Genomic DNA, 25,562 nt, shown 5'->3' with positions numbered 1-25,562 from the left:
TTACAATAATTGGTGAAACAAAGCAACGAGCAATCGACTGCCATGTTGCGCGGCAGATGAATCAATGCAGGCTTCATATATGTCAGAATCGATTTTAAGACAAACGGAAATTTCGTTTACCGAGAAGAGAATGGGAGGTAGATTTCTTCGAAAAAGCAATCTCGAAAGCAAATGGAAAATGCCAAAGACCGCATATAGGTTAACAAATAAAGAAAGAAAAAAATCCATATAAAAGCGAAGAAAGCAAATTGACCATTACTTGGAAAGGTCTCCAATGGTATATAAATTAAATGCCACAATGTTATGGGTGAATAGTAAACTTAAAAGGGAATTGAAATTTAATGTGGCTCGTAAGCATTGAAGAATGCGAGCGTAAAATAGATCTCGCTAGTCCATCATATTATTTCCTCTTGAACCTTCGTATACCCAAATTTTGCATTAGAGGACGAAGCAATTTAAACTGAAGGTAATACAATGTGAGATATGTTGATGTTGCATTGAGCTTACGCTGTCTCGAATTACGCATTTGCTGACTTCTTTGTTTCTTAAAGCAAATGTAGATTTGCTATGGAAACACGAATGGGAACACCGCAGAATGTAATCAAAGTAATATTTTACAAAATAAAAGCAATAATTGTTTGCGAGAATATTGCATGAGCTGGCAGATCGATGCGAATAAGTCAACATATCCCATCGTAATACCTTTGAAGACGATTTCCATCTACCTGCACTGTAAGATAAGGATGTTTGAAAAGCAATTTAATATTTCATCACCATCACAAAATGTGTTGTTTGAAATTGATATATGATTTTGAAGAATGGTCGTAAAGAAGAAAAGTAAGTGGTTTTGCGATAGGTTTTAATTAAGTTTTACTATTCGCTATGTCCAAGAAAAATGCATAAAGATGACAATAACTTGGTTTGGTTATCTTTCTTTAACCATTTGCGTATGAGTTTACATATATTTCATTGACCTGATGGTCCATTCGGTTTTCTAGGTCAAGTTTATGCCTTTTTTGTGTTTATGCTATCTGACTTCTATTCAAACTTTAAAAAAAGTCAAGGTGTGACAGAAAAGTTCGTTATAATGTGTCCTTTGATTCAGCCGTCTTTCAGATGAATGAGATGAACGTCTAAATGCAGGCAAAATAGCTGGCAGTGTTTTCGGTAAAGATGTTGTATGTCAAGTGTTATGTCAAACCTAGTAATGGATGGCGCAAATACAGTGATGTGAATGGTCGAGACGTTAAAACAACAGTGCTTACGTCGCGATATAGCACGATTGGAACTTGAAACGCGGGAAGATCAAATGATGATTATAATGTGCGAAGTAATTGTAGTTCTAGTCAACATAACCCTGGGTGAGGTCAGTCTCTACAGTCCGTCTGATGTTTGAAGAGAAATGAACGGGATATGATGGTTTGGAATGTGGCAAGTAATCTGCAGCGTTCCATTATGCGTATGCAATTAAAATAATTACTGAATGCATCAGGCATGACGAATTGCTGCTTAGATGGACATCGTGTCTTTTGAGCACCTTTTTATGATAGCGTTGTTTTCATGACATAGAAGAGACTAATGAACAAGTCTTTTGTACTGTTACAGTTCCATTAAAAATTAATGACAGCAAAATGAAAAAAAATGTAAGAATATTGTAATGGCAGTAGCAGCACCGAATAGTCGTTTTCTTGTCTGCACGTTTTCAAAAGTAACAGGAAATTGAAGATTCTGTCGAAATCTTGTAAGGCTATAACGCAAAGCCTTTTATAAAGTGCATCGGGGACTTCTTGCAAAAGTACAAAGAAGCGAGGTGTCATGACCAAACCATGCTATAATCATGAACACTTTTAGTCAGTCAGTCATTCTCCATCCTGTCATGATTATGTTAGTGACCTTGGGTGGCGAAGAAATGTTGAGACCTTGATGCAACTCATCTGAGCGTTGCCCTTGTCAACTGCCCTGAGTCGAAGTGACTGTACTTCAAAACAACGCTTCCGTTTTCCCAGAGAGCATTAGCCTTGCAGGATGTCATTCAAGACGAGTCAAACAAGGTAGATTTGGTAGCAATTTTGTTCAAATATCGAGAGTATTATCTCTCCGAGATTGCAAGACAAACTGCCGTGACGACTGTGCCGAGTAGACCTTTGATGTAAAAGTACAGCCGTTCTGAGGCAAGTATTGGACATAGACTTGTGACCCTATAGTTGAGTCTGTCGATATATTGTGTCAAGGAATTCAGGACAGCCGAGATATTATTTTGTGTATCATGATGATAATCATCAATAATTTATGCATCACTGTTGAAACACATAAGTAATAAAATATAATGAGTATATGGTTTCTATTTACTTTGCGTCAATAATGTCATGCTTTTCTGATTAATCGTACCCTAGAGAAAACACACATTTCTATACTTGCATGTGATCGTTATGTGGAGACGAAGTGAGTCTTATTAGAGCCAGTGCAATATAGTGTCATTTAGCTGTATCTCTTTCGCTTTTGTCTTTTGTTTGTTTTTGACAAGATGGTTTGAAAAAAAGCAATTATTGATAGCAATAAAGTACTTCGGCAACTGGTATACCACTTGGGTTTGACCAGTGCAATCGCTATCACTCCTATATCTGTCATGGACGGGTCAAAATGTAGTGTTATAGGTATACCCTCTGCTTGGCATGGTTTATCGCGTAAATTTGTACAATAACTTTAAAACTCGTAATGCGTAGTCGTTAATAAATGATGGATGTAATTTCAACATGTCTAACGCATCAAAGATGTACAGTGTACAAAGCGGGTGTGCATTTAATTCACGTCCGGTATTTCTGAATGTCTGAGATCTATTGTAGCGCAAACGTCGTTAACGGATGCCCCGAAGACTGCGAGTATACATTTGCAAGGATTGCATTATTGCAAGAACAAGTCACATTTTCATCATGACTCTACAGACACTTTAGGTGGCTCATCTTTCATGGTGCAAAAGAGAAAGTGACAGGCTTTCAGCCCTTGGCTTTTCTCGTATGTTCCAGTCTAAATGCAAAACGTGACATCAAAAAAAGCTTTCATATTTCCATATGTAAATAACGCTATTGACAATTTTGAATTAATAAACTTCGTTAAGAAATTGATAATGGCCTCCTTTGTCTGCGGTGACTTTGTCAATATCGCCGATGGTAGTGATTTTAACGATCTGATAAAAGCAAAATCTGTTCTGTATGAAACGTACATTGCTTTGTATGTCTGGAAGCCGAAGGCCTGTCGCATCGATTGACCTACCTGTAGTATGAGGAAACATTCATTTGAAGCATCTTAAATGATATTTGTAAACTTGCGCGGTAGGAAATCTTGCAGCGACTCTGCATCTTCGCAAACGTGACGGTTATATTCGAGCTGGAAGTCGCTGTGATTGGGAATTATATATAATTAGGACAACGCTGATTGCCTAATCAGGCAGTTAGTTACACGGTATATAGAGTTTGTGACTGAAGACTCCAGTCATGCCGTAAGGCTGCCCAAATTATCCAGGGTAAAAGCGTAAGTGATATGCTTACTGATATAATTAATATTGGATAATTATGAGTTTGGAAATAGAGAGCATGTAAAGGAACGCCATTCAAATGGGTCATTCTGGGAAGTAAAACAAACGATGAAAAGTGTGAACTTTAGGAGAAAAGCATAGCCGGCAAGAGACTCTTTTGTTTTTAGGGCGCTGAAGAAACCAAAGTTTCGTAGCTTTCTCTTAAGAAGTCTTCACTGCGATGGAAAAATCAGCCAAGTTAAAGCTTCAGACCTTTTGACATTCGTTTACTCGCCGCAAGTCAATATTATCGATTGGACTCACATCGATTCCCATTGAGTGGAATATTCTCATAAGTGGAAATTGTAACCCAAGACGACGTCTTTTACTGAAAATAATCTGACCTGGAAAAAACCTAAGAAACGATCTTGAAGCTATCTGTCCATCTGTCAAGAGTTTGACTTCTACTTAATGAGGCAAGTTTCTTTTATCATGTCTGTTGGAATACGTGATCTGTCTCCACTAAGACATTAAATTAGATGGCAATCAAGCTACATTACTTTGGAAAAGTTCTTGTAGACGCCAAACGTAACTACATTGTATCGTGTACATCAGAAATTGCTGCTGTTTGCTGTTTAGGGAGCTGGGGCTTTTTAAGGCAGTATGCGCCTCGAAAGTGAAAGACTTCATCTTTTGCTCGAACTTTCCTCAATTAAACTTTCGAACATTCTCTTACCAAATCAGAAATAAAAATCAGGGGGTCACCTTGCAAACTTTGGTACTTGAGATTCAAATTACCTAAGATTTGCCTATATTTGAAATTCAAAATGGCCGCCATCCCTGTGTTTAACTCTACGGAGGAAAATAAAATATTCGATCATCATCATTTTCGAAAAACGAAGACGCTGATAACTTTTTTTATACCAAGAGCTTTAAAATGAGCCCCAACAAGTGGTAGAATAGAAAAGAATATATGTCCCCGAGGCGCGTTTTTCATTAAAAGTTTACTTGAAATCGCTGAAAGTTTATAACTTGAAATTGCTACAACAATCAGTAACTTCCAGTGTTGCCGAGACTGGTGGGCGCAATAAAAATGTTCACGAAGAGCAAGACTCACTGCCCACATTCGAATATACATTTACTCTCTCATAACTTAATCATAGTATCATTCAGTAAAAGTTGCTTCATTTCAGTTCTAAATATGTAATTTTCTGTAAATTATTAACATTATCTACTGCAACTTTTACGATCAATATCATGGGGAAAACAAAATACGACTTCACTATAACAATGTCCTTGCCTTCTCATCGGCCAAATAGTACTGTAGATGTCATGTTTAAATAAAAAAAAACTTAAGGAAAAAATCATAGGAAGACATTTCCTTTGTATCGTTGATTTTATAAAGATAATGTTTACCATTATGGAGCAGAATTTTAAAGTGAACCCTTCAAATTTATATTTCTGAGGCGTACTGCCACCGATCATTCTTTTAACTTCATTAAGCAGATGTAAAAAAAGCACGATTCTTTACATAAAAGTACACTTCTGAGATGTTACGAAGGACGAGCTTTATGGTTGCCTGCTATGCCACGCTGATGTCACACCGACAAGCCTCCTGTCGCTACCCCTGTTCCTTAAACTTGTATTGACTATGCTCTTCCCTCATGTGCTATCCTCTCCTTTTCCTAGTCCATGTCCTTTAATAACATCGTGGCGATTTGACTCTCTACGATTTCACGGTGTTGAAGGCCGGTAGACCGTAACAAATGCTCGAGTTTGATTGCAGTTAAATACTTTTCCTTTTTCATAACAGATATCAGCCAACTGATTAATTTCTGGTCAAGTCCTCCCCAGACACAGAACGCTGTTAAACCGTACTGGTATTAGTAAACACTTATTACCTGCTCATGAGGGTTGTAGCGCTCGTTTATTACCCCGAGGGGCCGGCCACGCCTTACCAGAAAAACATCTCTATCCCCGAGGGGGATGGTGATGTGTTTCTGGTAAAGCAAGGCCACAAGGGGTAATTAACGAGTGCTATACCCCGAATAAAGACCAGTTTTATAAAACATCACATACTCATGTTCTTCTATGTTATTGTTTAAAATGCGCTCTGATGTATCGGCACTGAAACAACACATTATGAGAAGTTTACTGAGCGATTCCCTACAGCGGGAGAAGTAGTGCAAATTTCTTCACGAAAAGCTGACAAAGATATCCCTAGTATATCATATAACGTCCTTGGTTCAACTTGAATCTTTTTATTCAAAGAGCTCTCCAAGTTCCTACGCTGTTGAAATAGAAAATCTTGCTGTTTAGCCCGAGGCTCGTGGCTCCATCCCGGGTGCTCATCATGCTCTCCTATCACCCGCTATTGTTTCAGATCTGCAGACGACACTAAGCGTATGGTCACGTGACTAGCTACTTTTCAACAATACCCTCTGACGTCACTTTTTCCGGACTGGTCGTTTCTACTTTCTCGTCACTTGACGTGCTCTTGCGAATTGTGACATTGAATGAGCGTGGCGTATTATACAGACAACTATGGTAGCGTACAGCGATAGATGGGCAAATTCAACCGTCATCGTAAACAACATTTTGTCATTATCTGATTGATTTAATTTTTTGATTCGATACTCGTTCGAGGCTACTTACCTAAAAGGGGACACATTACCAACTTCGATTTAAGGCCGTCACGATCACTGTTAGCATGACAGTAATATTGGTTAACAAGTACGCATATAATGGATTCCTGCTTCCTTCGACCATGTCAAAGGAAATCGATTGTAATTTCATCCTGCCGTTTAACCTGATGACATTTGAAAATTGTAATAGGGTTAATTTTTATGTGGCATAATGGGGAGTGGAACGGTCTTCTCCTGACAAAATATTAACAAAAGGACGCGTATAGCCATACATCAGGATTTTCGGGGTCTGTGACTAGAAGGTGTAAATAACCATTGAAATTAAAAAAGATACAACTTAAAATTACTGAAGCGTTTGTCAATGTAAAATAACTTTTGACGAAGCCCGTAGAAAATGACTAAAAAAATAAGTTGCAACTGTATTTTGCAATTTTGAAAAAAATGTATACATCACCGTGGGGTTTTAGTCATTATGAACTTGTCGTAAAACAATAGTAAGTAATCATTCAATACATTAAATATTTATTAAAGGGATACAGTCGTCGAAACTGCGCTTAAAGGTCGTATAGGATCCATACGACCAATGTAAACACTGTATCCAAGGTACAATGGTGATTAAAAAGACATATCTGTCATAATCTACATCGTATAATATAAACGTTGCCGCTATGATGATGAGGTGCATCTAGATATCGTGCATGAAATACATTGTTTGTCAAGGAACTCACACAGGCGCAGTTCCGACGACTGTTTCCCTTTAATAGTAAATTACATCTTTTGAAATATGGTATTGTCTTTTCTTGGTTTGAGAAAACAGGAAGCTGCGCCGTTGTCATCCTGCGTAAGCCTTCTTTTTAGGCTGATACTAAAAACAGCAGTTTGCAAAGACGTCAGATTGCTTTACTGCGTGATTATTTAGTCGTCCAGTCAAATTGACATTTATCAGTATATTGAAAGACCCAAGGCAATTATTTCTACTGTCTGTACAGTTGCGTGCATTAAAGATTTAATAAACGTCATGAGAGCAGGATGACATGTGGTGATGAAAAATCAAGAAGCAATAACTATTGACCATGAACCTAATGTCACCATGGCCTATATGAGGGGCAATCACACTAACTATGGACCCGTTATTGCTATAGCATTCATTCGATCTGTGTTCTCGTCAAGGAGAAAAGCGGAAATCATACACAGTGTTCACTGTCTCAAGTATACTCGTTTCAGCTTGCCCCTGATATTGCCTTTCTATAAGTTTTCACTCTGTAATACTCGAGTATTCGAAGTCTCACTCGAAACTCGCGGGACGTTTATTAGTTTCAACGACTAAACCCGGTCAGTTCAGCTTATATCTTGTAACCGGTACCCCGTATCGTTTGCAGACCTTCCTATTCTTAAATGTTTAGACATTCGGTAAGGGCAACGTTGAAAGGGATCTTGCTGCTGACACGGCCGTTTAGTTATAGTTCAATAATAACCGGCGTCAATAACGCTCCTCGGTTGATTTATAAGAATCCCAGGTCTAACACCACGTAATAATCCATTTATGGATTGCTCATCGCTTCGGGGTTTTTTTGTGATTTCTCGTGAAACATTTTGACCAGACCTTTAACACAATATAGAGGAGAAACACCACGTCGACTGAAATGACCGATTTCGAGCACGGAAGAGGTACCCCTTCATACGGTCAAACCGACAATACGTACACGCAAGTCCTCAATCTCTTTTGGGGCACACTAACATAATGTTACATGTTTGATCAATAATGTCATGGCCCCTTTTACCTTGACTTCGAGAAGGGGCGCTTTAAGCAGGCTGGTCAGTCTAACGGAAACTGAAGATTACCCTAGGATCGCAGAAAATCTCCATGCTGAAAAAATATGTGCTGTTATTCTTCTTTTGAAGACGTCGGATGAGATCGCACGGGAGTGACTAGAAGACCCTGGGAGCTGGGGAAGGATTTAAATAAAAAGCACGTTTTTCCGGCTTTCAAGATGTTACATCGTTGACAAAGGCGTCAGATCACGCATACTCTACTCCAAGAATTCCACACGGTTTCACTTTCTAGTCATCACCCCCTCCCTTCAAAATCTAGTTACGGGTGATGTCTTTGTGTGTGAAAATAAAAAAAAATACACGGCTGAAATCTTCGGCTTTTTGTTTGTATTGGATTGACTTGACACCGTAGGGTCAAGGTGATCTTGATTTTTTTGGCTTTTATACCCTCGCAACGCATTGATGGATCCATTCAAATCTGCACAATAAAAACCTTATCTGAAAAATTAGAAAAATTGTTTTGCAAGAAAGTGTCATTGGCTGTTGGGCCGCCCATTATGTATGCCGACTCTTTACTCATGCTGCAATGCACGTTGAACTAAGATCTTTAAGAAGATTGCGTAGGCCCTATGGGAGTCATGTCGGATTGCCTTACGCAGGCAAAGTCACAATATACAGCCAATCGTGAGCCCGGGGAGGAGCAGTGTGCACCTTGAAAAATGTTCTGCCCGGAAACCTAAACGTCAAATTTTGTGCAAGTAAATTACCTATGAAGGAAATAAGCAGGCAAAAATCTCTCGGCTTTTAAATCGACTGAACGTCGAATTACAGGCCACAAAGGCGGATGGCAACTTTCAGGGTAGAAAGAGTTGTATAATGGTTTGGACTTGATAAAGTTTACAAAATGACTATTTTTGAAGGGAGATTGTTTAACACGTTTGCAGATGCGAAAAGTATATTTTCAACAACACAAATTGCCCTTGATCAATCAAATCAAAATTTAAAAAGCAAAGACATTTTGCTCATTACGTATCACAATTCTATTACTGTAAGGGTGATAAGTCAGTAACGTTTTTTTTGGTTTTTTTTTGTTTTTGTTTTTGTTTTGTTTTTGTTTTTTTCAAGGAAGAAAGAGTTGTGTAATGATTTTTTTTTGACTTCATCGAGTTGAAAAACTGACTATTTGACAAACATATGGAGATACGTCCCTAAAGGTAGAGCTGATTATCATGAACGAATCACCGCAGGACATCCCAGTGGAAAGATTAATCAGTCACGTGGAAGCATTTGCGAGATTGCTCTCTGTAAGATGAGCTTTTACTAGACTGTCCCTTTGGCTGTCGCAGTCTGCCTTGATATTGGAATATTGATGTGCATGGCGCATAGTAAGTAGATAGCGGAGTCATGATGTTGTTGCTGTTTGCAAATCTTAAATATAATCCATCAAGACACATTTCAGACATTTCTTGGAAGAAAACTGCAAAACTGCATCGTGCTAACTTCAAGTTTGAGATGGCCCTGGTGTATCTGTATGACTGCTTTTTGTTTGGCAGAATGGCAGCAGTAAACTATATTGGATTGTATTGCATTCAAAACAAACCGATTTTTTTTCGTTGTGTACTTTGTATGAAAACACCCTAGTTAGACAAATTTCAGAAATGTTTCTTCGCTGTAAAAAGTCGAGAAAAAAATTGAAGGTCATGTTGGATCTTATGATAGGTAGAGATGAACGTGAAATGTGTTGATCAATAATCGTGTGTGTTGTCTCCAGTAAATCGATCCAGGCAAATCTGAGTCAAAGCCTTTTGAAAATAACAGATAAATGTACCTGAGGGTGCAATCTATAAACTTGATATCCTGTTCTAAATTTGCTTTGAAGGGAACTTTATTACTGCCATGGGACTGGTGCTGTAACACATGCCATTTCTCATAAGTATATGTGACATGCCGCTCCCTTTGGGGACATGCGTGGACGACACTAAGCGTTTGATCAGGTGACGTTCGCTGGCTAAGCGTGAGTTTATACTCAATCAATCAGCAAATAAAATGAAGAAAAACTGGACCGTCTTTTAGGCATGGTTAGGCGATGGACGGTGTTTAAGTATCCTGATAGGTTGGTGAGTATGTTGTAGGTATGGAGGGTTGATAAACTGTGCTAAGCCTTCAAACATCTTGGGAGGAGGGACAGATTTTGGTAGAGGGAATATTTCATCATTGCAGTCTGTTTTCTGCTTGAACGTTGAGGCATTAGATAAACACAGCAAAGGCACTTTTCGTCAACTTGCATGAAGAAATGTAAGGAAATGGCATCAAAAGCTTGTCATTTCCTCGAATTTTCACTAAAAAAATGTTGGAAATAAATCCACCAGTGACAAAAAAAATCATTCCCATCAGTACGCGCAAACAAGTAAAAATCCACTGTGTCTTTAACACAACATAAAAAAAAACATGTGCAAGGATTCATTTAGTGTTATCGATCTTTTCTCGATGACGATACGGTGACAACTACCTTATTCCACGCTAGTTATACTCCTTACACATCTGATCATGTCACAGTCTTATTCAGATAAACCCGTTGAGAGCTGTAATTTTCCCACCTAAATTTTAGTGCAACATTTTCCAAATTTTCATGAATTTTTCTGTAATTGTTTTTGTAATTTTGGAGCAAAAGGATATAACTTTTCATCGACTACAATTTTTTATCAAAATTTGGGGGAAATCTGAAAAGAAATTGTCTTGATCTGAAAAAAAATGTCAGCACTATATTTTATGAAGGCAACAAAATTTTACTTTGGCACTCAAAGGGTTAAATACGGACCTGGAGAATGTCCGGGATGACGACCTGATGAGTTCCCCCCCCCCCCCCGCCCGCCAATTTTTCAAAAATACACCACAGTATTTTGGTATTTCGCATTTTAAAGAATGAACTTGTTCGAAGTTCGTTAGTTCAAGCACGACAGACTCAACGTTTATCAGTAATTAAGGAAACATATTGGTTAGCATCCCCCGTCCATCGCATTCACTGATTCCGTACACGTTTTACGATGGCAAAGCAGCTTTCCGCATAAAAGCCTTGTTCTGGTCAACAATTTGGATTCTTTATATCTCTATTTTATTGAGAAGGGTCTCCTGTGACTAGGTTTCCGACAGGAAACTTATACGTTCAACCTCATCAGCTCTTAGAGCGGAATTTTACACCCGTGGCAACTTTACTGTTGATTAAGCCCACTTGGTGCCGTCAGAAATTCTGTTTGTATATTTAGTTCGATGGACAATGTAATGCAAAAATCAAACCTACACAACAGTCATCTCACTCGACTCCATGTTGTCAGAATTTGGAAGCACGTCCGCGGTCGCTCTAAAATATCTTACATCAGGTATTTTGTTATGCGGTAGGATTGCAAACTGAACGAGTGTACTCCTGGGTTTGAACTGTCTCAAACTCCAACAAAAAGCCAACACTTCACAGGCTAATGAAAGAAAACAGCTTGATGTCGTGTAATACTCAAACTGTAAGGACATTTGAAAACATGATTTGGGTATCGACGCTACTTCTTACGGCAACTGCGCCGTTTTCGGGCTCACATTTGTGTACTTGTACGTCTCGATATGTTCCCCTAAGTGGACTGAAAATGGCGTAAAAGGCATGTTGAGAGTTCAGACTTGAAGTCGTCAAGAGACTTCGCATTGCTTTGTAATATTTGTTTCCTTGGCGACGACGTCGGTTCCATCAGGGATAAACAGGTAACAACAAAACGGAGAGACAAGATTTAGAGATGGCTACTTCGCGGAATAAATTATATGAAAATATATGAGTAACACATAAAAAACAGTCTGACCATAACGACATCTAAAAGTAAACAGAAACCATATAACATGAGATTTATTATTTAGTGCTTAAAATAAATCTTGACAAACATAAAGAAAACCTTTTAAATTGATGCGAATGTAAATCTTCGTGCAAGTTGCTCTAAAAAAGGCAAATTACATGGTACGCAAATTAATTATCTCTTACGGCATGCAAAATTAAGGTCAGTTACGACGTCAAAACGAGGCTGCTAACAATATGAAGGACACCGGTACAAAATGGTGTACAACATTAAAATATACCCGCGGATATTCAAAATATGCACAGTGAATATCCTACAGATACCTCCTAGAGTTGTATAACGTTAACGTCACTTCCAATAGACAGGGGACTCAATCGTAGTGCGTGGGCACGCCTAGGGGACGTAGCTGTTGCCATTGTCGAACCCAAACAAACAAATTCTTAAGTCAAATAAACTCCTTTCATATTTCCGACTTTTGCACAGTTGGATGCGAACAATACTTTTGATTCACCAAATGTCACGACGAGCCAAACTTCTGAGCCATAAGGTACCGTCATTCACACTCAATAAAGGTATGTATTTTTCATGTTTTCCGTACCGTTTCAGAGCATGACAGAACTTTTCGAATGTATTTCCGAAATAGTCATGGTGAAATGTCCCCAACCGTCTTAACCGGTTGTCGCTCTAACACTTGGAATCTCCCGGGATATTGATGCAGAAATACCCCGTAACAGATCCAGCAGCTGATGAGATGCCGTTTATTCAAGCAGTATCCTTTGATACATGCGTATATCAGCTTTCAGATCTTCGCTTGAACACGTCGATATCTTACAACCCGTTTCCTGAAAATCCACTAGCTGTAACATTTGATGATTGATTTTCTAGTTTTTTTGGCCCAAAAATAACATTTCTTATTGCATACCCTGGCGTTATTGTTGTCAACTGGATTCTAATCCGCTCCAGAATTTATTTATCGGCAATAACATTGAATATTTCCGACAATGCGTTTGTGAGACTGTATTTCAAGAATAGTTAATTAAAAGGGAGAAATATATTTGTTTACAAGAATGATCAAAAAAATTATCAAAAAAATTATCAAAGCTACAAGTGTTGTCTCTTTCATTATTTCTGCATTGATCGAATGATAATTATTAAAGACAAGACGAAAATGATATAAAAGTGACATTATAGGCCAATTAAAATAATGTTTACTTAAACTCCGAGCTCGAGACCATTGACCTTTCCAAAAACACCACTTCTTGACGAAAAGGTTATGCTTAGTTACGATGCATAAATCTCCCTGTCATGTTAGCATTTAAAAAATTGACAAAATCTTACAAAATATGATTTGTTTGGGTAATGGTCATTTTGCAAACCTGGTCGACTTTCAAAAGTAATCTAAGAGCTGGCCATCACTGCGGTGTGCCAATCACGCCCATCAAGCAATCGGCCATCATAGCACCGGTGTGCCCCATTGATTTTGCAAATTATCATCAACACCAACATTTCAACGACAAATGCTCAGCATGGAATGGTCATTGAAAGTGGCAGGTCGCGTGAATATACACCTATGGGATGCCCATGACCATTATGAATGGAAGAAACGCACGGCAAAACTTTTGTGATACACGGGAAATTGAATGGCTTATGACGCAACTTACCTTACAGCTCGAATTCCTTTCGGGCAGGTACTGATATTGGTAACAGCTAACTAATATACATATTTGCAGAGAAATCAAAATGCTGCAACTTTATATGTTTTACCAGTATTTGACAGAAACTATGTAAAGACAAAGATTTTCTTATCGGAGAATGGTTAAAAACAGATCAACAACCGTTTATATGAACATACACTTGTAACTCATAATTGAGGCAGCGATACGTAAGGTACCCCTTCATTCCTTTCAAGAGCTTTAGCTCAGACCATATCGTGTCCTTGAGAAGTACTGTCCTAAGATAAAATCATCTAATTCGACAACAAATACTCAACGTGTTGCTACAACCCAACGTCTTGGCTGCATCACCGCGTCGATAGCCATCGCATGGGATTCTGTAAGTCTGTAAAACCTATCTCTCCTTGAAGTAAACTATTACCGCGAAGGCGTCTGGTGAGAAAATGGCTTGACTTGAGGCAGAAAACGTGGAATTACGTTGTGGGGTTTCGCAACATGGAGGTTTATTATTTGGTTTTATTTTTCCAAAGAAAATGTTGTAAAGTAGAAGCACACGATTTGTGACTCAAAACACCGCGTTTTTCTCATCGCTGTCCATGTGTCCCTGGCAGCATCCAACCAAAGATCAGACGACGAACGCCCGAGGGCACATCGGTCGTAACGTCTTTAATTTAGAGTCTCGGTTGGAATTGTGCGAGACTTTTCTTTGATATTTCGCAAGATTTATTTCTGTCTGACGGCATGGAAGATGATTAAGTCCATGAAAATTGCGGCTGAATGCTAGTAGAATCGTGACACAGTCGAAAATCAAAGAGCGTTTGATCACATTGCTATCTCAGTCTACGAAGAGGTGAAGCAGCTAAGCATTAATGCAAGGTTATAGAAATTTGTTGCAACCAAGTGAACATTTAATCCCATGTTTACACTTGATGAAAGCAGATTAATTTTACTATAATGTTAATATTAGTATGTCTACAATACGGTAGTTTCCTGAGTATTAAATATTGTTGGGAAAAATGTTCCAAATATTGCGTCACCGCGACAGAGTAAAACATGTGGATGACAATCAAACCATACGGTGTGTAATCTTATTTTTTTTAAAGAAGCGAATGAATCGGATGAAACTACTGCATATCGAAGCGAAAGAATCCGAACATCACGTAAACGTAATCCTGTTACTGGCGATCTGTTGAGACCGGAGCTCGCAAATAATATAAACCTCTAGCGTCTATCAGGAAAGGCTGTAAAAAGACCACTGTGTTGAAACAGCGCTGATAATTATTAACATTGGAATTTCGGATTACAAGTCTGATGCATACGGCAACATATGGTCCCGTCATTACAAAAATTCATATCTACCAGCTTAAAGAACAATTGAACAAGTAAAATTTACCCTCCACCTGAAAATGTCTGCAGTGTCGCTGTCTTATAAAATCATCCCTGTATACTAATATGTTCAAGGAAAACTAACAGATTAAGAAATATGCAGTGTTTGTATAAGTTTACACACACCGTCGTCCCAAACAGAATAATCTTTTCTTTTTCTCATCATAGACAATACGTGTTGCATCAATGCGTGAGAGAACAGCTTGTCATTCTAGAAATCCGTCTGAATAAAAAAAAAGCGGCGGTCTTCTGTCAAATGATTTCCTTATGCACTGCATGAAAAGCCAATAATACGTACTGTATTTGCATGGATTTTTGCCTGTATTTTAGCTGAAGAGTGCATATACAGATGAATACAGTTAATAATCCATTGCTTGTATTCAGCAAGGCTTAGCCTGTTTTCATGTGGATTCATGTGAATTTACGTGTATTATTCAATAATATAGTCTACTCACTAATGTGAATTTATCTGTATTATTGCGTTTTTATGCAGTGTCAGGATTTTACGTCTGATCAAAGTAAAGTGAGTCCCGTGGAAGGAAGGCGTGCATCTATAGCGTACATGAACACAACCGATGGAGAACAGGCATGTATAAACAAAAAACGAAATCAAAGATCGTCCTTCCCGGTGCTTCATCTCGTAAAATGTTCACAATAGAAAGATTAAAGACAATGTGCTTTCGGTCTTACAATGAACTTCTGTTCGGAAAGCCTTACGACAAGCGATACGCACATGTAGGCCCATCACTTCAATCAAGCCATGCATTTTCAGTAGCGTATGATTACACAAACGAAAGACACCCAATTCTTTTAGTTCAATTTTTCGGCGGTAGTATATGTTTTCGCGGACAGGTAAAATCATTTCTGCTTTGTTAATATCGCCGACGTAAATTAATTTCGGTTTATTAATCATAATCTTACCTGATGATGTCATCTCAGCGTGATGCAGGACAACCATCAGAAGATAAATCGTAAACTTCATTCTGGCAAAAGCAAAAGTTAACATTCAACGTGTTGCTGCTGAACGTGATGTCTAGTACCTCAGAAATGAGTCGAGACGTCGACGTATACCTGCGCCCCTACGCGTCATCTGCCTCGATATCAATGCACATGCGCAGTATGAATGACTGACTTAAGACGATTTAATTTTCAGTAGCTCCATCTGACATTGTGCGCCTTAAGTAGTTCGCTTTTAATCGCCTGAACCTGCTGTAACACTATAGTTCTTATCCACGTGAGACGGAGCCCTCTATTTCAAAATTGTAAGTGTTGGAGGGAACGGCGGGAAAGCGTAAGAACGTATGTAAAGTTGATAGCGAAAGAATTCTTGCAAACTGCAGAGCCAATAACTGTACTTTTTTATCATTCAATCTCCTCACATATTTATTGACATTGTTTTTCAACATTGGATGTTTATAGTTGACGAATTTTATCAAGCTGAAGTTTCGGTTTGTTCACATGCTTCATGCAATATCCACAACCTCAGCGTCACCTCGCTATTTGCTTCACGGATTTATGAGCACCCGGCGAAGAAGATACAAAAAACTTTACCGACTTCCCGTATGTGTAGTTGGCGTCAGTATTCCTCAATGCCGTCTAATTTACTAACATAGGTACGACAAGACTCGCAAATAGATTTTACATGAAGATATTTCTGCTTGATATAACGGTTGTAATCGCAATTCAACGGCCAGATTTTCCTACGTTCATGAAACACTATTTGAGAAGCAGCGTTTATATTTCTTGCGGGATCAGAAGACATGAAAGTGACCGACGAACGACGGAGAGATTCACATTGCGCATTACATAAATGTCTGATATGACCGTAAAGGGGTTAGACTTCATCTTGGTCCTCAGAATGATTTCAGCAAATGTGTCCATGATCAGACGGTGTCTGGAAAATAATGTAATCCCGTGTGCGCCTCGAAAATGTAAGGCTTATACTTATTGCTTAAACTTTCCTAAAAGGAATTTCAAACGTTCTCTTTTTTGAAGAAAAAAGCAGAGCTATGGTGCAATTTTTGTACTGTGGAAACAAATAACCAAACTTTAATACGCATAGTTTTAGGTTCAAAATGGCTGACATCCCTTTGCTATTTATAGGGGGGGGGGTTCAAATTTCAATTTTCAGAAAAATAAGACAGTTAAAACTTTACTTACGCTCAGAGCTCCAAAATGAGCCCCCCGCAAGCGGTAGATCAGAAAAGTATTATGTAAATTATGAGGGTCGGAATATCTTGCTTTGTAGCGCGTCCTACGTTTATGCAAATGAAACGGCTTGAACAGTTGTCTCCGCTTGTTAGATCGAAAGGCTATTAACAATTCGAATGTTGAAAAATAGAAAATTGAAAATTAAACACAAGAAGTACGCAAAGGGATTCATAAGTGTCCACGCAAATTGCAGAATTTACAAGTGCATCGAACGAACGGGTGAAGACATATCAAAACTTGGTCGACGACAATCTCGATGTCGAATGCATTTTTTCTAGGTCGGATTCCTTAAAGAGACCCGTGGGAACCAGGGTGAGGAGTCTATTACTCGGTTCCACCCGAAATACACCATTGAGTTCACATCTAGCAAAGTAGCGGTCCTTCCCGTAGGACACTGGCTGCAGGCACAAATCACGAGTTATGAGTTACGGGACCGTATTCTGCACTGCTGAACGAGAACGTACACATGCTCGACTTAATGACAAACAATTTTCAGCGCTTCATTCGAAATGTGAAGTTGATTTCATACCGGATTCCTGAAGGCTGACTACGGATAATAGTTGGCTAGGATAGGTTGAGGAGAACTGTTGGAGGCAGTATTCCAATTTCTTTTGTGGACGAAGTGGTTTTAAATTGAATTCATCACATACGGAAGGCGATCTTCCTTCTATCCTTCTGGCATAAATATGAATCTCAATGTACACATCCTCGTTGTTCACATTAAACATTCGTGATTTTCCAGATTTTTCCCTGTTTCAGATTAAGAATGGAAGTCAACAACACACATGAGAAGGTTCTTAAAAATTTCGCTGCTGAATGATTCTGAATGATTCTGACGAAGACCTCACCTTTTGTTTTAAAAGTTCTTGAATTGATTTCAACTTTTGCTTTATTTGAAAAAGTTATAACACTGCCTCGAAATTCTCCTAACCATTTTATGTACAAATGTAACTTTTGAAAAAAAGTCAGTCATTGTACACGTCTCAAGGAAGCTTCACGTCCATCAAGCTGGGCGTGAAGACCAAGTGAGTTTATTTCTTCGGAAATAAACTGCTCTGCACAACATCTAAGTTATCATTCTAACATAGCTTATTGGCACTTTTTATTTCAAGGTGGACAAGAAAACATACTTTTACAATGTGCCGTTACTTTCTGTATCGTATCAGAAGAGTAGACTGAAGGAAAAAACATGCAAAACGTTCATATATAATAACTTATTTCTCTACACTGATGAGTTAGTTGGATAAAAAAAACTGAAACTTTATTGATGAGTTCTACGAAAGAACTAGTTCAACTTACTAAGGATCTATACCGGCCATCGTTGCCCGCCGTTATAATTTTCCTGTTTAGTTCTGGAGTTGAGTCATGAAAAACACGACAGGCGTTCTGGATCGGCCGCCTCCACATCGCCTAAGCGTACCCCTCGAAGTCTGTATACAACGTATGGTCTACACAGGCGTGTGTTTATCAATCAAAAGATAGCCCGCATGACAGTTAACAACACGAGGTTTCCAACAGGTAATTACCAAGAAATTGGCGACGTTCCGGGGAACTACACCACCGTGTACTATGGAAGTTCACTGCATATCGATGATTTCCGTCTGCGCTCGTTCTTTCAAGGTTCTAAATCTTCGCTTCTCCACATTGAACAGTGATATTCATTTGAGCTAAAGGTCGACTCACGAGGGCATTGTATCGATATCTCAGAATTCCCCTTCCCATCGTGATTTCTACGGACGTATGAAATCAGAGATGTGGCCACTTCCCTCTTATTAGTGGTTCTGATCCGATTGATCCGTCGCCATAGAAACCAGGATTTTTCCCCTTTTGATTAAAACGTTTTGGAAAAGGCAAAGCCGCATAAGAAATCATCGTGTGCATTGATGTGAATCTGAAACGGTGATATCACATATTGCATTGTCTTGCCACATGGTAAGAATTCCTGCATTTACAAAAATACTCTCTCTCTCTCTCTCTCTCTCTCTCTCTCTCTCTCTCTCTCTCTCTCTCTCTCTCTCTCTCTCTCTCTCTCTCTCTCTCTCTCTCTCTCTCTCCCAGCAGCAACTGATCAGTATTTATCTATATATATCTCTGTCTGTCCGACAGTGTCTGTCTGTCTGCCCACCTAGATAACTGCAAATCCTATCAACTTACCAGTATCTATCTACTATTATATCTATCTATCTATCTATCTATCTATCTATCTATCTATCTATCTATCTATCTATCTATCTATCTATCTATCTATCTATCTATCTGTCTGTCTGTTTGTATAAATCTCTATCAGTCTGTTGACTATTTTGTTTGTCTTCTCTTTCTGACAGCGTCTTCCTCTGAATCCATTTCGCGGCACACAATATCAAATAGACATATCGGCTGTTCCCTTTCTATCGATTACATCAAAACGACACGCTTTTACAAACTTGCAACATGCCATTCTTTATTCGCCGTACACAATACGGCCATTTGAATATTTCATTTATTGCCTCTTTACTTGATGAATACGTGATGTAATATAGTCGAGACACGTGACTTAACTTAAGTGGTGTATTCGGTATTTCGTTTTCAACCGAATAGATTGCCCGAATGTCGTATTCGATTTCGGCGGGGATTTGGCCCAGGGGTGTTAAGGGCTAAATTCGTTGCTAGGTGAATTGGTGACGTTTTGGCAAAATGAAAGAATGCAAAAAATATCGAAAAATGTCAAAAGTTACTACAGAGCCTTGTTTGTGGCGGCATCTGTGTTCGTTTGGTCGTCATTTTCAGTTTCTTTGTGGATGATTTTTCCGTGAAGCTATTTTCAAGTTTCGACCATATATAGAACTTTGTGTGGAAAAGGAAATATCGCGACGACTGTGCGGGATTAACCCTTTGAGTGCCAAAGTCAATTTTTATCACCCTTATAAAATATCCTCAGTCAATTTTTGTCAGATTGTTGCTAAAATTTTGATTAAGAAACTGAGGCCAATGGAATGTTGTGTTCATTTGGTCCAAAATTATAAGAAAAATTACATAAAGTTCATAAAAATTGGTAAAATGTTGGACTGAAATTTTGATGGGAAAAAATACTGCACTCAAAGGGTTAAAGTTGATTAGTCATAACATGAGACTTATTTTTTGCCTCAAGTAATTAGATGCCGTGTGTCAGGCGCACCCCCAACTCTGAGCGGACATTGACCTTTTTGCTATCTACTCGTGAAGGTATCATGGTCCTGAGGGAACGGCATTGTGTCGATCAAGGTGGATGACATGGTAGCAGTGATACGAAGAGAGACTGCACATGTGGAAGTAGCAAATATCAGCAGCGATGCATTACTTTTGGCATATGGTCTGTCGTCATGGGAATGTGAAGTTGCTAACATGTGTACAATGCACCCACGGAGGGTTTCCGACATGCAAATGATGATGATGATGATACCATCATTAATCTTTATCGACTTCAAATGAAATTTCCCGCGGTTGCTTTTTTGGGAGCCGCAGTAATCGTTGTTTTCAAGGGAGACTGATTACAACAATATCGAACATTCGGTCAATAGCAAAGTTACAATCGAACATTCCTCAACATGTGCCAGAAAAGAAATTACATTTCACAGATATACTTCAAATATAAATTGTTAGGTTTCACATTCCAGCAATTGAATGTCCTCAAAATATACCGAACATGCTGTAAATTCTAAAAAGTTAGATTGATGGGGTTTGGTTTGCAAAGAAAGGAGCACATGACGACCAAGAATGTCAAACATGTCGATCGTCATACGGGATATTGATAGGGGTGGACCGACAATGGAAGTGCGAAACTCAAATAGGAAATTAGGTTATTGCCGAAATACCGATATGTCGATATACCGGATTTCAACTAGATATACCGTTTTTCCGCGAAACGTCACGGATTGTTTCGTCTGTCAATACATCAATAATCTTGTTCCTCCACCAGTTCGTCTAATGCTTAAAGGGCATATTCGTGTTCATTTGGGTTATTTATGCAAAGTTCAATAACGAGTACTTAAAACCTAACTATATTGGCTACAATTTGTCTGTGTGTCTGTGTGTCTGTCTGTCTGTCTGTGTGTCTGTCTGTCTGTCTGTCTGTCTGTATGTATGTATGAACATATTATTTATATATGTATGTATGTATGTATGTATGTATGTATGTATGTGTGTGTGTGTGCATGCGTGCGTGCGTGCGTGTATGTATGTATGTATGTATGTATGTATGTATGTATGTATGTATGTATGTATGTATGTATGTATGTATGTATGTATGTATGTATGTATGTATGTATGTATGTATGTATGTATGTATGTATGTGTGTCTGTATGTCTGTATATATGTTAAAGGGGCAAAGTCGGCAATTTTTCATTAATTTTGTTTCATACGAGATACTTCTTACATTGTTTAAGATGTTGAAAGATACTGAATGCATGGGTGACCGTGCATATATTCAACCCGGTTTTAGACACGATAGTGACATGACCATCGCGAAAATGAATTAATGGTCTTGACCATTAATTCTTGACCATTAATTCATTTTCGCGATGGTTTCTTTTGTCAAAAATCTTTCAACATGTCAAACAATATAAGTAGTATATCGTTTCAAACAAAATTCATGAAAAATGGCCGACTTTGTCCCTTTAATGAATGAATGAATGAATAAATGAATGAGTGAATGAATTAGTGAATGAGTGAATGAATGAATGAATGAATGAATGAATGAATAATTGTTATGGATGGATTGATGGATGGATGCATACCAGGAGGATAGATCTCAGGGATGTATAACAAGTGTTTATTAACCATATCAATCAAAGAGAAAAACAATTCAAACGGCCAAAATACTTTGTATTTTGTTTTTGATAAAGCCGCTTGTCTTGGAAACAATACCTTATGATCTTTGTGCCTGTTTCTATTCCATGCTATTAACTTGCAGTTTATATACATCTAATGGTTTCAACTCATAGAGGGAAGGTACTGGTTCGTAAAAAACTGTTGTTTGCCATTGAAGTTTCGCGAAGAGAATGCTGGGTATGGTATTTTTCCTGACATACAGGTATATACAGACACAGATAGGTAACTTGGGAAAACCTACTTAGAAGTGATGCATAACTAGGTGAAGATGAAGTTAAGGGGTCATTCGTTCCGTGTTGAAATGAACAAGGGAAAAAAAGAGCTTTATCCGCCCGCGGCGGAGCAAAAAGACGGAGAAAATATTGTTTTGCCTCCAAGCGACGGCACATTTCTTCTTCTAAAACGTATGGGGGAGGAGAACGATTTTGAAAGTGCGTCGTCGAGATTCTCATTAATATAGAAGAGGAAACTGGTCAAAATGGAGGTTCTGGCCCCCAAGGTTTGTAATCGATAGCATTCACCCTCGGATAAGGTCTAATCGCACGAAGTGAGGAAATCATCCATGCTATAATCCCTGCGCGGAAAACTTGCGGAGAATAGTTTTCCCGTAACCCAACTTTTAACTGACTGCACATACTAAACTGTTTCGTAGAGTGTGTTTAATTAGCTGTCCACTTTTCGTACCGGATCGCTATTTAGGGCCCTGATGGAGGAGGGTATGTACGAAATCTCACCTGTAATTGAGAACAAACCGGGCGTAACCTCTAAAAGATAACATTCATAACGCTAGTAAAGTAATGGGAAATAAGAGGGCGCTGAAGACGGATAGAAAAGCATGACCAACATTTATAATGTGGTGTTCCGTGCCAGTACGGTGACGCTACGAATTTACTTGTTTGTTTGTTTGTTCGTTCGTTTGATTGTTTGTTTTCCAAAAATTGGATGACCTTGAATAACCTCTGACCTAATTTTATGTGCCTCAGCCGATGTAAGAGGTAGGCGTTTTGTGTCTTTGTAATTTTGTACTGCAAAACATGTCTTTTTAGCTAGCATGCTTTTATCCAAATTAGCTAAGGGTTCGCTAATTTAAGATGCAGCTAATTAAACATTCCCTTGTACTGTATAAACAATGGGCAAAATGTCTTGCAAGCTAAATTAGGAACCAACTAACTCAAGTTACATTCCCATTTAACTAAAAAAAGCATGCAGAATATTCAAAGTGTTTTGCAGTATATTTGCAAACGTGACGATGCTTGCAGCTTCAATGTTAAAATTTGATGTCTGTCGAAATCTCTGTGTTGTTTCTACCTTTATTGATAATTATTACTGAAGAGTTCGTTATAGATTTTGATTAGTCCCATTTTTTGACAGTTAGTGACATAGTTGGAGATAATGATGTATACGTACTAGACTGTTGACATTTAAAAGTGGTCATGCAATGATCTTTCAAAAAAAGAGGCCTCCATATTCATCCCTCAATCTGTTAAACAGCGGATACACTTTGAATGTCACTCAGACGAATACATATTCGAAAGAATGAGATGCTAACTTCAAGTTTGTATAGCAGTACTTCCATCGTGGAAAAAAAAAACAACTTGACTTCATTTGCTGATCCGTTTCGGTTGCAATGTTAAGTTTTAAGCTGAGAGTGAAAAGCAGAGTTTCCAATCCAGAAACTTGTGCGAAATTGGAAGGTGCCCTGCATTGTTTGCAGCTTCCCCACTCCTATCATATGCAAGTAATACAACATGCCCAATACACCAGGGATCTCTTGAAATGTTCCAAATGAGCGCACAGAATCGCTCGCAGAACGGAGAGATTCATCTAGCTCTGGGCGGCAACGAAATGAAAAAAAAAAAAGTACTGACGCAGCGGTTCACGAAGATCTTATTTCATCTACAATCGCACATTAAATTCAATTCGATTATTCGTGATTTGAGGCGACCCTCAAATATATGCATGCATTCATTTGAAACCAAAGTCCAATTTAAAGTATGACAATTGAGTTATAGGATTAATATACATATTATTCTCGTCAGCAGAAATATGAATCGTGCAGCCATACGGTAAGAGAATTCAAATATCAAAGCATCAGATCTTAAACAGATATAACCGAAGGCTGCGACTTAACAAGTAAATTATACATACGTTTTTCCTGATTGCAGTCATGAGTGATATGTGCTGTATGGCTGGCAATTTAACTCATCGAAGCATTGACAGTAGGGCTGAAGAAATTGGAAGAACAACCACCGGTGGATTTTGCTGACACTGAATATAACAGAAATTACGCACAAATGGAAACGCGATTTCATTGAAGTATACATTTGCCCCCTCCCCAACCCAATTAGGCCACCTTGGGGAAATTCTTTGTTTGCCGTCATTGGACTTTTGGAAAAAAAACCTACCAGCCAGCCAGGCAAAAAAACAAACACAGACAAAAACACAAGTGTATTAACATAAGCTCAGTCTTAATTTGGTTTGTTTTAGAAAAATAATGATTATATTTGCAATAGTGTTAACATTGTGTTTGTTTTCTTAATTTTCTCTGAGCACGCGGACGGCAAACAAAGAATTTTATTTAACGCGCCTTATGATAAAACACAAATCCGCTAATGCAAACAAGACCGCTTACGCAAATGTCACTCTACGGATGTCGTGTGTTTTTAGTTGTTTCAAGCTGGTGAGACATTTCGCTGAGCGTCATAAGCTTTGCCAATGTACTTTCTTCACAGTGTGCTCTCGAAATACAGTCAGCAGTGCCCAGAGGGTTGATTTTGTAATTACGTGAGGATGCGATTTTATGTAGACACAATCCTGTTACCGATCCAGTGTCAGTTTGAAAGGGTATTCAATTTACTTTTCCCATGGAAAAAACAAATATCTTTTTTACGTGAGCGTAGCTTAAAATTTCATTAGCAATTTAACGGGAATAGTGTAAACAAATTTAAAATGGCTACCATAAAGTACTTTCAACTGAAATACATTTGTAGTATGCTTGAAGCTTGTAAGAACCTCAGCGGGAATTTTTGAGCGCCATCTGTTCCCCAAAGTAAAGTTTAAGGATAACGGTTTTTTGAAAAGAAAGATTACAAGTTTGACAGTTTGGGAATAAAACTAGAAAAAGCGATTTCAATAATGCGGAAATGTAGAAGCAGACCATGTGACTATGCCCACTCCATCATGTTCCCCGTACGTAGTATAGGAGCTGTTTAACGTTTAGCACAGAAATCTGGGCAGGTTGCTGACAGAACTAAACCTCTCCGAAGAAACAAGGTATGGACCAGTTATAAATTTCGACACGTTTGTCAAAGAAACGACTATGGTCCGCAGAGCAAAGTCGTTTGGAAGTCAGCGGATGAGTTGCATTCGAGGACAGGGAAATTCGTCCGAGGTTCAAAGTAGGACAAAACCCTTGGAAGTGGAACCTCAGGGTGTTTCGTAAACAAAGACCTTGCACTCAATTTCCGGTCTTATGCCTATACTGTTTTATACGGAATACACGGTTAAATTTCGACTCATGAACAAACAATAACAACGAAACACTTTCGACATGTGCTTTTTTTACAGAGGCTTTCATTTTTAAACGATAATCGTTCAAAGTTAGATACGCTTCAAAGACCCACTTGACACTGTGTTCAGACAATTAACCAGCGTTTGGTAAATTATTCACTCTGCTGGCGCTGTTTA

The 25,562-nt window shown here is 38.5% G+C and overlaps 1 protein-coding gene across 1 annotated transcript in view; it reads right to left on the bottom strand.

Annotated features, from left to right (window-relative positions):
• The window catches only part of LOC139149550 (gamma-aminobutyric acid type B receptor subunit 2-like), an 82,378-nt gene extending 66,496 nt beyond the window's left edge, over window positions 1–15,882 (bottom strand). The window contains exon 1 of the mRNA XM_070721365.1: window positions 15,740–15,882. Within this exon, the coding sequence (XP_070577466.1) occupies window positions 15,740–15,824 (85 nt within the window). The 5' untranslated portion in view covers window positions 15,825–15,882. The remainder of the gene's footprint in view (window positions 1–15,739) is intronic.
• Window positions 15,883–25,562: the final 9,680 nt, after the last annotated feature.

This window comes from Ptychodera flava, chromosome 14, assembly GCF_041260155.1.
Source record: "Ptychodera flava strain L36383 chromosome 14, AS_Pfla_20210202, whole genome shotgun sequence".
Taxonomy (NCBI): Eukaryota; Metazoa; Hemichordata; class Enteropneusta; family Ptychoderidae; genus Ptychodera; species Ptychodera flava.
This window is presented reverse-complemented; position numbering and strand designations above follow the sequence as displayed.